This window comes from Leptonychotes weddellii, chromosome 8 (assembly GCF_054177405.1).
Source record: "Leptonychotes weddellii isolate Sample4059 chromosome 8, ASM5417740v2, whole genome shotgun sequence".
Lineage (NCBI taxonomy): Eukaryota > Metazoa > Chordata > Mammalia > Carnivora > Phocidae > Leptonychotes > Leptonychotes weddellii.
Window position 1 is genome coordinate 111,812,299 of NC_138376.1, and position 15,342 is coordinate 111,827,640.

The 15,342-nt window shown below is 35.4% G+C and overlaps 1 protein-coding gene across 1 annotated transcript in view; it reads left to right on the forward strand.

Moving 5' to 3' along the window:
• The window catches only part of UTRN (utrophin), a 467,571-nt gene that overhangs the window by 429,794 nt on the left and 22,435 nt on the right, over positions 1 to 15,342 (forward strand). The window contains exons 65-68 of the mRNA XM_081829379.1: positions 6,825 to 6,961; positions 12,448 to 12,486; positions 12,712 to 12,777; positions 13,838 to 13,903. Of these exons, the coding sequence (XP_081685505.1) occupies positions 6,825 to 6,961; positions 12,448 to 12,486; positions 12,712 to 12,777; positions 13,838 to 13,903 (308 nt within the window). The remainder of the gene's footprint in view (positions 1 to 6,824; positions 6,962 to 12,447; positions 12,487 to 12,711; positions 12,778 to 13,837; positions 13,904 to 15,342) is intronic.

The window sequence follows — 15,342 nt, forward strand, 5'->3', positions numbered from 1 at the left end:
TACATATGGATTTATATGTAGATAAACAAACACAAGTAAAAAATAGATTAACTCTAAATTTGCTCTATATGATGTCTGTATTTGTCCTCAGTCAAGGAATAAAATGAAGGAAAATTTAAAATACTACCAACTTTGGTTGGCAAAATAGAACTCGAGTGAAAAATCATCTGATGGTAATTTACACAGGAGTTTTCAAGGTTTTGGTAGAGAGTTACATGCACAGACTTACCCCAGGGAAGCATTTGTAATTCAGCAACATGTTTTTGTATTTTATGCATTCATTTGTGTTAGTTGGTGGGGTGCAAGTTGAGAACTAATTACTTGTTATTACCCAAATAAGTTTTCATCATTATCTCTGTGCTACTTAGTAGCAGCATAGTGGAGGGAAGTATGATTTTGAGTATTCAAAGCCCACTTGTCTGTGTAGGTTTAGTTTTAAAATGTTTTTCACAGTGACTCACCTTCATTAGCTTTCCAAAAATGACAATTTGAAAGGCAGTCCTCATTTGGATATGTGAGTTCTTATGTGCTTGTTAAAAATCAAGCCAGAAGGATTTGGGGGAGATGGTGGTAGAATTTTTCAATATCTTTTGTCTTTGTCATTTTCTTCTCATTTCTAAATTAGTTACATAAAAAGAGAGCAACTAGACAAAAAGCCAACTCTCTGGGCAACATTTACAATAAAACTAGGTAATAAGATATCCCCCAAAATAAATCTGGGTGCTGACAAGCCACCACTAGCCATAAAACCTGCATGAAGATATCATTATCTGTAAGATAAAAGAAAAGGAAGCAAGGTGCCTGAGAAATGGAGAACCCCAAAACAGACAGCAGGTGTTCAGTGGAGAGCTCAAAGGGCTGATTTGGGAGCAGAGCTGTGAACCTGGGAGGGGCCCAGAGGGGAAGGTCTGAAGATGCTGGGGTGCTCTGGGCTTCTGGAGTCCTTAGACCTGACCCCCCCAGGGCTTCCTTCCAGGAAAAGAGCCTCAAGCTGTATAAACTGCTAGGAATGACACCAACATAGCAGGTCAAAGCAACAGAGATGAAAGAAAGAAATGGTCTAGTCCAGAGTAGGGCAAGGGAATAGGACCAGGAAATCCCCAAACTCAAGTGCCCTATTTTTGAATACCCAGCAAAAGCAATGGAAGAAGGAGCCCTGTGAAGTTAGAGAAGCTTTCCTGAACCTGCGTGAAGCTTTCCTGAATTAGTAAAATTAATTTCACAACAATGACAAAATTGAGCAGCAGAAAGTATCAAGATCAAATCTCTTATAAAGCAATTATAAGGAAAAGATATAAGAGCCAAATAATATAAGTATAGTAAAGCATACCAGAAATGTGTGCTCCTTGAACAGGTCAAAACTGTAACCTACTATTTTAAAATAAGCTTAAGAAAATGATCCAACACACGAAAGAAAACATAAATCAGAACTGGAAAATCTTGGAAAGGGTGAGGTGACAGAACTCAGGAAAGAATTAGAAATAAAAGAAAAAACTCATTTCAAAAGTTGACTAATTAATTTTAGTCTTAATAAATAGAACAGGTAAATATCTTGAGAGAAATAGAAGGTGAATAAGATAACAAACTTTAAAAGTCAAAAAGAAATGAAGAAAACAATATAAAAGATCCAAGAGAAAATGACAAATATTGAAGATAGGGGAAAAAATTAAAAGTATGAATAACAGAAATGCAGAATAGGAACCCTGAGTAAGACAGAACAAACACTAAAAATAAAAATTCAAGAAAAACCTTCCTTCCCACCAAAAAAAGAAAAGGTGAAACTGTATCCTGAGAGTATATCACATGCCTGAGAACATTGACTCAGAGTGACCAATACTATAATATGTTCTGATAAAATTACTGGACTTCAAAGTCAAAGAAAAAAATCTTCCAGTCATTTAAACAAAAGGAACAATGTGACTTAAAAGGAAAGAAAATTAAATAATCAGCAGCAAAGCTTTATACCAAAAGAAAATGGAAGGACATTTTTAAGAAACTCAGGGGAAAAAAGCGTGTGAGCCAAGGATTTTATATTGAGAAAAACCAGCCTTCTACTATCTAGTAAGGACCCAGGAAAATTATCACCAACATACAAGAACTTCAGGTAATACTGGTCCAATGAGTACTTCTTGAAGATTTACAAAAGACCAGGAAAAACAAAATAAATGGAGAAGTAACATCCTAAGGACACGTAGAGACCATTAAATATACTGTTACCTATAGAGCTTAAACTAAGTGGGGTTAACTGGAAGGGGCGCCTACTGGCCAAAGATAGGACACTTTGATCTTCAATAATGATAATAATTGGACCCAAAACCCATCAAATATGTTAAAAATCTACAAGTTCATAATGATACATGAAAATAATTTTAAAAAATTGGTCATCTTTGGAGAATGATAGGAATGTATTACTGGGAAAATTGGTCAATAAAAGGGAAAAATCAAACATGTAATCTTGCCTTTCCTGAATGAACTGTATTACTGAGTGGCCAAAGAGTGGTCAAGGGGACATGCCTTCATAGAATTATTTCAACGAATAAGTGAAAATGGATGATAGAATTAGAATGCCACCATTTTGAAGCCCCCATTGAGTGGATATAGGCATTTAGCATGAAATCTGCTAGGCTCACAAAAGAATGATAACCAGACATCATGTGCCTACCGAACACTACTGATAGTCTTGCCAGATCATCCCTGAAGCTGATGCATTCTCTGGATTCAGCTGCCAGTTTGCAGGATATCCAAAGGCCTGAAGAATTTGCTGAACTGCACCAAAAATATGCAATCAGCAAAGTTTAGCTAGGTCAAATTGCCTGTGTTTTCCAACAGATAAACTGTAAGGAAATGGCAAGTATGGAGGAGAAATCTGTAGATTAAAAGTGAGTTAAAATATATCAGATTTTTTGAAATGAGCAACTAAAGTATCTAGGGATAGACTTTGGGGTGAAAAAGTATTTTTTACACACAAGGTAGTTGTTGCTCATAAAAATGAAGATAATGGTTATTATGGAAAGAAAGGGATGAAACGAGGCATGTGGAAGGGACTTCTGGAATGTCTGGCAAAGTTCAATTTCCTGACTGGATGGTATTTGCCTTACATATTCACTTATATATTCACTAAGCCATGCATTTGTTGTGTATAGTTTTATATATCTGTGTTTTGTTTTACAATAAAAAGAATTAAAAAAATCAGTCCAGTCACAAACATTTTAAGAGTGAGTATCCCTAGGTGGTCAAAGAGCAGGCAATTTTAATTTTTTCTTTTTTCTCTTTCATGTGTCATTTTTTTCTAATTCTACTTACACAAAACGTGTCTTGGACATACAATTTAAAAGTCATAAAATGACATCTCAATATGAATTGGTAAAAATCAGCCACAGGGTAGCTTAATGTAATAATAGGTATTTTAGTCAATGGCTATGGGTTCTTTCTCTTACAAAACTTAGAACTGTTGCGTTTTTCTAGGAGAAGGGATATAGTGCTGGTATAGTGAAAAAACCCAGGTTTGCAAGAGCAGCTTTCTCCTTACTGACTTGTAGGTCTGAAAGCTTGGGTGTCAGCTTTTGGAGGGGTCAAAAAAGTAATGGTAATCTTACCACCCTTGATGGTAAAAAGAGAATGAAGGAAAGCTATTTATAAGGTGCAGAGTTCTATGCCCTTATGTTCCCCTTGTCTCATATAATGAGATCTACAAAATCTTTTCTTCTCCTAATTTGTTTTCTTAACAGCAATAAATAAAAACCTAGTCTTTCAAGAAATACATGGATAACTTAAAATGTTGGATAATTTGTGTAGTAATGAGTGATTCTTTCAATTTCATCCTCAGATCATAATATCAATAGTTATTTGCTTTAAAAAGAAAGAGAACAAAGTATTATACCTAGCTTGAAGATAGAGTTGAATTTGACTATATTCATTATGCTAGGTGGGTGGTCCTCTTCTTTGCTTTTTACCAAACTGTTGCTCTAGTGCTTTGAAATAGAGAGATATTAGGTAGCAAATTAGACCAAATATTTAAAAATATCTTTTAACTTTTTTTTGGTGAGAAAATAGGTGTAATTCATTTTCTTGGCTCTCTTTCAACTAAAGAATTACATTTTGCTAACCTGAATATAAGACCTGGTATTTGTGGGTTGAATTACTTTCCACTTTTTCTTTTAATATTACATAAAGTTTATGGCATTAGTGAATTCAGTGCGTTTAGATTGTAAGTAATTGGTGGAAGTTTTTTTCCCCCTTGATATGAAAATTCATGAGGAAATAAAAATATGCTTTTTTCTGCATGAGAATGCACTCTTTTTTTCAAATACTAAATTTGAGCATCATCACAATTAACTTCAGCGCCTGCTATAACTTTTTGGGAAGCAGGTGGGTACTTTTTATTTGTTTTTTGTATTTTGTTTCATGGGAGATGGGTTTTTTGGTTGTTGGTTAGTTGGTTTTGCTTTGTTCTTCCATGTCTGGAATGTCTTTAGCTAAAGAATGTTTGATGTGGAATTGGACGTGTACTTTTGAATGATGTGTCATTTTTTCCCCAAGCAAAAGTTCATGTTGAAACCTAAATATGGATAAGCTAGAAGAACATTATGTTAAGTGAAAGAAGCCAGTCACAAAAGACTGTATGTATGATTCCATTTATAAGAAATGTCCAGAATAGGCAAATCCAAGATACAGAAAGTAGATTAGTGGTTGCCAGGAGCTAAGGGGAGGCAACGGGGTTAGGGTGGAGGTGGGAGTGATCGCGAGTGTGTACAAGGTTTCTTTTTTGAGGTGATGGTTGCACAACCCTGTGAATATATAAAAAGCACTGTGTTGTATACTGCCCTGGTGGAGGCCGACTGGTAAGTGCCCTGGTACCTTGCCCCCCTGGCCTTTTGCCCCACCCGCGCCACTCAGGGCTACCTGAATTGAAAGCCTGGATATGGCTTGAAAACCACTGGGCTAAATGGTAAAACGTTTTTATTGCCAGAGGAAGGTGGACCAGGTAATGGAGGCCAGTACTTCCGTATCTCTCTGTATATTAACAAGGTGTTAAGAGCAGACAGAAAAATAAATTGAGTCATAAATGCTTATCTTTGCATTGGGGTCTTCTTTTTGTATTTCTGTCATGGAAAGCTTCTTCCCTTCTTTTCCTCTTTATCAAAACATTTCAGGGAGAACGTATCTATAAATGTAATGAGCCGCAGTTGTGAAACCCATTACCAGAGGTCCAAATGTCCTTTATAAGGTGATAGGTCCTTTTGGCTTTATTCTCAGTCCCAGGCATCCCTTCTCTAAGAATTTCCTTCTTTACTCCCAAATGTTATTCTGCTTATTTCTCCTGTTCTATCTGGTTAGGTCTTAGTACCCTCAAACCATCGTCTCTCTTAGCAACACTTTTCCTCTATGGAGTGCCTTGGGTTCTTTTTCTTTTCATTAATAGCTTATTTTCTAAAAAATTCTTCTTTACCTTTGGAAGGATCTGTACCTAAATAACTACAGACATTATATAGTTTATTCTGTGTTATTCAAGAAAAGATTGGACACTGTGGGTCTGATGGCAAAGGCCTAGTGACGATGTGGGTGGTCCTTGCTATACTTTTTTTTTTAGTAAAATTAAAATTGATGAGCTTACATTATAAATAGCTTGGGCTTATTCCTCTCTGCTCTGCAAGCCTAGAGAATCAAAAGTTCTCTTAATTGTGTACTAGAAGCAGACACATTTAGGTAGAATGAGAGCAGATGGAAAGCAACAAAACCACATAAGGGCTGACTCAGAATTTAGTTGTTTTAAAAAATAGTTATATTTTTTAAGCTTCTGTTTGCAAAACAAGTTTGTGTGAGTCCCGGGCATGCTTGTCATGGAGGAAAAGATGGACTGGGGAGGGTGCAAGGAGAGAGGGGCAGGCAGCAAGTGAGCAGCGTATTTAGTACTGGGTTTGTTATTATAGAAAAGTTCTCTGTTTTGTAAAGTGATAGGAGTGAGGTCTGTCCAGGTTTAGGTTGAATGGCCAACTAGGAGTCAGACGAACAAGGTTTTAATTCAGTTCTCTGCAGGTAATGTAAATATTTTAAAGGCCTCTTCACAAGGACTGAAGTTGGTGTCTGTATAACATATTGTAAATAAAAACTAGAATTGGTGATAGGGAGTAAGAAGCTGAGGCTTCGGGAACAGTTCATGGGATAGGAAGAGGGGATGGGGTGGGGATAGATTTCAGCTCACCTCACCCTAAATGATTATTAATAATCATCTTGAAATGGTCAAGGAAAGAGTAACATTTTATATCGCATTACAAATTTAGTCCATGTCAAATAATTATATGTTTGTATGGTTGGGAAAGACAAACTGACAGTATTTCTTACAATATTGTGGCCCTGTTCCTTCTCTCTTATTTATTGCTTTCTCCTTTTCCAGACTTCAATATATGCTGGCTTGTGTGAAGTCAGTAGGAGCTATATAGCTCACCCTCATTTATTCACTTTAGTTAAAACCGTATTATATCCAAAATCCTTCATCATCACTAAACACACTTAATAGCAAATCACAGCTCTTTTATTAATAGGAATCAACCAATAACATCACCAAAACTAATTTTACTTTTTGGCCCAATTTTTTAAATATTGGGGAAATGAACTAGTTATGAAAATTAAAAAATTACAAACTGATTGCTGGACATTATTTAACAATGAGTCCTGGTTGTCATGTGATTTCATGACATGCTTTGTTGTTCCAAAAATACATAAAGCTACTGAAACTGTTGTCATTTATATCTACTCGAATTTTATCATAGCTAGATATCTCCTTCCATTTTAATGAAAGAAGTACAATTTTTTCAACTTCCTAGACAACATCTGGGGAAGATGTACGAGACTTCACAAAGGTGCTGAAGAATAAGTTCAGATCAAAGAAATACTTTGCCAAACATCCTCGGCTTGGCTACCTGCCTGTCCAGACAGTTCTTGAAGGTGACAACTTAGAAACGTAAGTTTAATTTTAATATTGAAACTTCTGTGTACCCTTTTCTCTGATGTTGTCTCTTATTATGTTAATGATACAAGAGAAATTATCTGATACCAGAAAGAATTTGTGTTTTGGTAAAATGTTTCATTTTTTTAAATTTTTACTTTATTTTTTTATTTAAATTCAATTAGCCAAGGTATTAGTACATCATTGGTTTTTGATATAATGTTCAATGATTCATCAGGTCAATATAACACCCGGTGCTCAGCACATCACGCGCAAAATGTTTCATTTTAAAAGAGGTAAATAACCTTGGAATCAGTCTTCACAACATGAATTTTTGCTGTTTGATTTGACAATGCCACAGCTAAAATTTTAGGTAAAGTGTTCCTCCACTTTAAAAATATGTATTACTGTGTGTTCAACCTTTGCCTTGGTCATCTCTTTTCCTCTTAAAAATACTTAAAGCCAATTGTGTCACGCACTGTTTCATGATTTTATTCATTTTCCATTTTTCCTCCTGTGGGGAGGGGTTTGCTATTTCATGTAGTATGTTTTACACTTATTTTACATGTTTTTACTTTAAATTTATTAATAATATTGAATATCTTGATTCATATATACCTGTGCTAAAATCTCATCAAAATCTTGATGAAGTATTTTTAATTTCTTTTCTCTTGAGCATGAAGGCAGCAAAACGAGATAGCTTTATAGGTACATAAAATAGGCAAAATTTCTTAAAAGTATGTAATTTGAGTTTATAAACATAAATGAAACAAAAAAATCTCAAAATAGCAAAATTACTATGGCATTATAAAGAAAAGAAAAATAACAACTTGTAGCCTGAAGTGAAAAGAAAAAGAATTCTTAAAGCAAGCCAGAAGAAATGCAAGAAGTTTAAATCATTAAACAATGATATATCAAGATCAAAATAGATCTGATTTTAAATCTTTGAATCACTTTTCAAAATCGCAGCATAAATGCACCTGCTGAGGCAATTTTCTTGTGCTTGAATCTTGGGAAAAATTAACTTTTATTGCTAATCATTAGCAAAGTGCCTAGTCATAAAAATAGTGATGTTCTAGTTATAGAAAGATGCCCTCTCAAATGACTCTAGAAAAGCTCAGAGGTGTGAAGTGTGAAGTTTTCTACATTCTCCTGTAAAGAAAATTGTAGTGAGAAGTATAAGAAGTGTGTTGCGTGCAATTTTTGTGAAATCAGTCTTTCTTTCTTTAACCTTCAAAGCTGTTAGTTCATTTTATTGGGTGTATGAGAGATATGCAGAGAGCAGTCATAGTCTAGTATTAGAACAATCTACGACTCAAAAGATGTCAAAATGGAGGGATAGACTATTTAGCTTGGATTTTTTTTTTCCATATAAAGCTTTGTAGACCATTGACTTTGCTGAGTTTATGTACAAATGTATGTTGTTGTTTTTTGTTGATTTGTGGAACTTCTAAGAAGTAGAAGAAAGACCACAGCCAAAGCACAGTAGATACTTGATCCCTCAGTATATAATGTTATGGGTGCACAACTGTGTATGTTGATAGATCCCAAAATACCACACATTTAAAGCATACAGAAAAATTGTAACTTTTTGATAACTTTGCTCGATATCAAACTGTGTACAATTAAAATATTATGCCTCCCAGTTATTTTTTCCACAGTACATTTTAGAGTAAAATTTTTTGGAGCAATTTCAATTTACAGAGAGCTATTCAAATACTTAAAATCCATAAGGAAAAGTAGATTTTTGGTTCTCTCTTTGTTTTGTGGATATATTTTTGTCTTTTTCTTCAAAAGGTTATATGATTTTACATTCTTATTTGTTTTACTATCTAATATATAGTTTAACTGGGCTGAACACGCCATGATAAACGCACAATTTTACTTCCCTTGGTATCAGATCTAATTAACCTTTGGAGTAGCTGCCTGAAGCATAGAATGATCACATAGTGCTTTTGTTTACAGGACAATTTGATAGGCTTGAACTAGTGATGCGCCTTTCACTCTTAGGATAAACCATTGGCATTTTGTGTCCCATTTCAAATATCTACATCCTTCATATGAATCATGCATCTAGATCGATCTTTTATACTCCTTTTATGCATTTTTGATAATTTGCCTTTTCATGTCAAAATAATCATTGACATCAATCATTCTATTCTGAGTGACTTAGTTAAAGACACTCAGATGAAAAAGAACAGAAAAGCATACCAAAGAATTTTGTGCTATGATTTTTGGCTGTAATTCTGAAAATGCTTCATTTCGTCTGTCATCCATTTGCCCGCATTTTCAGGGAGAGGAAAATAAGAGAAAGAAACGAAGGGGTATAAGATTAAATCAGATGTCACAAGATGCTTTTTGAAAAAGATTTATGAAATACTGGATAGAGTGGGCAGGTTTTCTTTTTTTAATTCTAGAACGCATCCTTGAAGTCAGTATAGTTCATTTTTTTGCTGAGCCCTTTCTAGTACAGGGCCACTTAATCTTCTGGTGTAACAATTTATGTGAGTGGGTAGTAAAGTTTGATTTTGTTTATTCTCCTATTTGTGAGAGAACATTGGTTAGTCAAGTGGTAAATGTGTTGAAGTTATTTATGAAGCTGATTAGAATTTTCTTTTGCATCTTTCTCTTTCATCCCTGCAAAATGTGATGTCTTATCCCCTATCCAGTAATTATACATGCATACATAGAGGGGATTTGGGAGAAAAATGAGTTATTACTAAACAAACCCATGCTTAGGTTTATTCAGTTAATTTGGTAACTATATGTGTAAGAGTTTTCAAAAAATAAGTCAAAATAAATGAGTAGAACTTGATTAAAGAGTTACCATTGCTGTGGTGAGCAATGATAACTCTTCAATCCATTTGCTGCAGAGTAGGTGGGGCCCCAGTGTGCTCCCAGTGTGCTGTGAACTGTGTAAGACCAATGAATCACAGACCTGTACCCCTGAAACAAATAATACATTATATGTTAATTTAAAAAGAGAAAATAAACCTAAGAAACAAGCTAAAAATAAAAGTCATTTGAGAATTGTGAGAGATTATTATTGGCTAAAAGGTAGGTTGGTTTCCCTAAAGATCAAAGAAGTAAAATAGACAATTCTGCCTGGTATTGGTTAAAGTGGAATAGATGAGTTTCATGGTCCTTTTGAGTTCTTACTGGAGCAAGAACCAACTCATGGACCGGGAGGAAGTGAGAAAGTAAGTCTCAGCTACACTGAGACGGGGAAGATTCATAGAGCCAGACGTGCAGGGTTTGGTGTGGGAGGAGGAGAAGGAGAGTTTCTAGGTGAGGGAAGTATTTTCAAAATCCCAGAGACAAGATCATTTGGGAAACTGGGATGGGAAGCTGGGAATAGTGGCAAGAAATGAGAGTGGGGAGAGAAGCAGGACCCACATAATGAAGGGCCTTGTATATCGTGCCAAGGTGTTTGGATTTTATCCTGAAAACAGTAGGGAACCATTGAAGGTTTATATGTGAGAGCACACTGGGGCCCCACCTACTCTGGGGCAAATGGGTTGAAGAAGGCAAAAGACTGGAAGCGTAAGGAATTGAAAGAATCATTAAGTTCTTCAAGGAAAGTCTGGATTATATTTTATATAATATTAAGTATATTTAATAGAGTCTAATTCACTGCATATTAGTGTGTGATTAACCAAAACACCCCATTCAGCCCCTGCTCTGGAAAGCAGGGATAGGCTACATTATTAACTGTGTCTTATTTTGAACCCTCTCTAACTATAGACTCTAACTATGCAGTGGGATGTTGCCTTGTTTTTATCTCCCAGAATTAAATGAGAAAATTTATCACTTAACCTTTTTTTTTCTACAAATCAAACTATTTTGAAGTCAATGAGGCCTAAAGTTTGATTTTTTAAATCTTACTTCTTTTCTTAGAATTCTGTGTTCTCAATATATAAAACACTTTTGAGAACTTCAGTTCAGCTTTCTACGTCTGCCATTCTTACCTTAGTTCAGTGAATCACTTTTGTGCTAACTGAATTAACCTCACAAGAACCAGTCATGCAGTTTCACAAAGCTTTTCCGAGTTCAGTTAAGATCAAAAGTACATATTTTTCTTGTGCTTAAATTTAGCCACAGGTGTTGTAGTATACTTGAATTTTAGAAATATTCTCTTGAGTAGCTACTATTTTTTTGGAAAGTTTATAGCAAATCATTCACTTGACATTTAACATCCATATCTCAGAGTTCAGGAGAAGTAATGATGTAAAAGACGATTGAACAATACTGTGCTGTTTCATTATTGTTGTAACAAGCGTATACATGGATGATTAAGTCTATTTACAAATATTCTGACAAACACAGACTGGATTAATGCCTATTTTTGAAAGTAGGTCCAGATAGTCTTAGTTTTTCAGCCCAATAAGATGCCCTTCATCTCCTTTTAATCTTTGTTATTCAGACATTAACTTGTCCTTCCCAGTAGCAGCTAATGAGATCATTAACTTTTTCTTAAGTTTCTATGTATAATAGAAATAGCAGAATCAAGCGGATCTAGAATAATTTAAACTTTCCTTCTTCTTTGTTTCAATCAACATGAGCTTGTGTGGGAGGCTTTTTATTTAATTAAATAAAGAACTGATTTTCTTTAGACTTTTAAATTCCCACATTCATCAGCACCTCACCCCACTCTCCTCAAAAAAAAAAAAAAAGTAGTGTTTTTCATTATGTTCAGTTTTCAAAAGATATTTCATGGAGACGTGAGGATTTCTAGGCAGTTTTTGAGGTTGCAGAGTCCCCAGGGCTGGGAGTGGTACTGAAGGATCAAGCTCCAGATTCAGGCAAGAACACATTTCCTTATCATTTTCATAGATTGAACTTCCAGAAAAAAATTTTGTTTGAAGAAAGTGTATCATCATCAGGTTGTTTTCAGTTTTATTGATAATGTGAAATTTGGGGCTGGGTGTAGGGGAGAGGATCTAGGTGTAGCATCTTCTTTCAGCGTCTCTGGGAGGTTGAGATACTTTGTGCATACTCGGGTTTGAATTTTTACATTTAAAACTGGACAGGGAATCAGAAAAATCTCATTTTATTGCAACTCTGCCATCAATATATAATGTAGTCTTTGGAATTTCTGACCAAGTTTCTTCTCCAGGAAAAACAAGAATCTGATTGCATCATCTCTCAGTATATCGTGGAGCGTTATCTTTTCAATTATTCCATGTTTTTGAGCTATTGTAGAGCATTTTGTTTCTTTTTTTTTTCAACGAGACTGTTTAAAGATGCGTTTGCTCTCCTGTAACAAATGTCCTGTAATATCTGTGAAAAGCCCCTGCAGGCACTTGAATGAGCAGCTTCTTCTCTAGAATAAACAGGGACTTCTGCTACTTTTGATTTCCCCATGGTGTACCTCAGGGCAACCAAACGTGAGAGTGGAAGACAGTTGAGAATGTCTTCTCGCCCAGACTCCCACTGCTTTTGTCTGCAATCGCTCTCAAGTGCTAGTTCTGTGACTTCTGTTTCCCTCTCCCCCTCTGCAGTCCTGTCACACTCATCAGCATGTGGCCGGAGCACTATGAGTGAGTATTCACAGCTCCATCTGCAGGAGCCGATACTCTGATCGGTGTCATTAGCATGGGGGTAATTATGAAACTCTTGAACTAAAAGAATAGTCTGCCTCCTGGGTAACAATCCTCATGGTTTGTTTGCATGGCAAATTCACTGTTTAACTAAGCTAACATTCCTAATAGTGACGTCTATCAATATTTGGGCATAAAACTGTTTCTTTGCTTTTTCTTTTATAGCCCCTCACAGTCTCCGCAGCTGTTTCATGATGACACCCATTCCAGAATAGAACAGTATGCCACACGGTAAGAGACTTTGATAGGAGCCCTCCGCTGCGCAGCCACCCAGAATGTATCTATTGCTGTATGAATCCTATTATCATTGACATGCCTTGATTTAAGAGATGTTTTGCAAGAGTTGTGACTCCATTATATTTGGAATCTTGGTTCTTATCTTTCCATGTTGTGATTTGCACTTCACCAAACACTTGCTATACATTCCATGAAGAGTGAATCTCCATGGGATGTGATTATTGAGCTCATGAGAATCCAAACACTAGACAAGCAGGATTTAGATAATATAACCCATTTCAATGAATGAGTGTAGGAACTGAAAGTGTTCTCAGGAGATGGTGCACATATGAATTACAATATGTAATTAAGTTTATGCTAATGCTTTATTACAGAGGTTTATTTTAGAGTCCTTAAACAATATAGAGTACAGGCTGGTCTTGCTGGCTTGCACAAACTTTCAGAAAAGAAGTGTATATAGGAAGTGTCTGTGGAGCTAGCAACTAGCTATTCCTAAAATGGTTAGTTCAAACATCATATAAATAGTAACATTTGAACTGCATCTTGGCCAGATAGAATTTCTGGGAAAAGGTAGGCTTAGACTAATGGAAAAACATACTTACAGGCATTGAGCTGGGAAAGAACATGGCTTGTTTAAAGGAGTGAGGAGTGAAGGAATAGAAGCTGAAGTCTGATAATGAAGCCCCACTTGCTAAGGAGTTGGGTTATGTCTTAGGTAAAGGGGGTCATGGTGAGTCTTTAGACATGAGAGGAGCATAATCAGATTTGTGAGAATGGAGACCAATTGTAGGGCCTGGGAGATCAGTTAGGAGCCTGGGTGAATTAGGAGTCTATATAGCATGGTAAAAGATGAAGGCCGACAAGCCTTAAAGCAGTGGTGATAGAGAGGTCACTGAACATTAGATGTTGTTTTAAATTCCCAATCTTATTAGGAGATTTAGACCTTTTCATATTTTGTCAGAATTATGACAGTTTGAGAACAACAGAGAATGTACCTCAGTTGACCATGCCCAATGGGGCCACCTTATGGAACCTCTTTATTTTCATTTTTCAGGCTGGCCCAGATGGAAAGGACTAATGGATCTTTCCTCACTGATAGCAGCTCTACCACAGGAAGTGTGTAAGTAAATCATGAAATTAGCACTGCCTGGGAAGGCCAGGTCTTTGCATCATGGCTGTCGGAAATAATCTTCATTGATTGTGCCTCTGAATTTTGATCCCAATCAAAATTGATATGTGATTACAAAAATGTCTAGATAGATTTTATGCTTTCCAGCCATGATAATATAAATTGGATATGTTTATTTAGTTTCATATAAGTTAATGAAAAAATCCTGTATTTGTCAACTAATTTGCCTCAGGAAGATCAGATTGTTCTATTTATAAATACAGGTATAGATACTTATTTCATTTGTCAGCTATTTCTTGTTGATTTAACAAATGTATTTCCACAGAATACATGCCCTTCTGTAAAATCCTCTTCCTTCTGCTGGCTCACTTTTTCTCCATAATCCCTGCCATTTAACAACTATGACCCACACAAGCTTGGACATATACTCCCCACTCTTCATTGAAAAGTGTCATTTCCTCTGCCAGTATTTTATTATATCAGCGATGAGGAAAAGTCTCGTTGACTTTAGAAAAATACCTAAAAAAAAACTTTCCAGGCAATTATTTTATCTCTGATTATCCTACTATTGTGTGTCATCTTGCTTTGGAGCTTTTCCCCTTTTTGTCCCCCCTCCTTGGGATTAACATTTTTGATTTTGCATGATGTCTGAAAGATTTCAGTAGTGTCAAGTTTACTTGACTTAAGTAGGTTCACTGTTGTTTGCATCTGGTGGGAAGCTGTAAGTCAGCCAGGAAAGTTACAGAACGTAGTACTCGGCTCTTTTGTACTAAAAAAGACCATGAAGAGAGCCAAGTTGCAGTAGCTTAAGCACTCTAAATGACAAACATTTTAAAGAATTTAAATTTGTTTTAATTATTTTGGTTTTAATTATTATTTTTCATTTCATCTAATTCTTTGGCTGTTGCCAACCTTGTGGAAATTATGTTGATTCAGGGGATACTCGAGATATCTAACTGCTTTATATAAAATACATACTAGTAGCTAAGTATGAAACAAGCTTTATAAATATGTTATTATCTTGGCTTGGGAATCGTTTCATATTCATAGTACATGAATAATAATGTATAAATCACTACTGTATTCTTGTAAAGTATTAACATGCTAATGTTTGAAATTTAAAAACCTCCTGACATTTTTATTTATAAGCTTAATGATAGTAAACCAGTTTTTAAAATATTGACAGGGAACTATTCTATATTAGAGTGCTTAAGCTACAGGAAGTTTGTAAGCTATTTGGTAAACAGATCCGTTAAAGAAATTAATTTGTATATACTTACAATTAACTAAATTAGATTCAAATGAAAACAAAAGGCATACTCAAACTCCATCATGCCCTCGTTACTCTACTTCATTTCACTATTATCTGTGTTCTTGGGGTAATTTATTTTATTGTATTTGTCAGATGGTGTACAACTCTGTATCTTTTC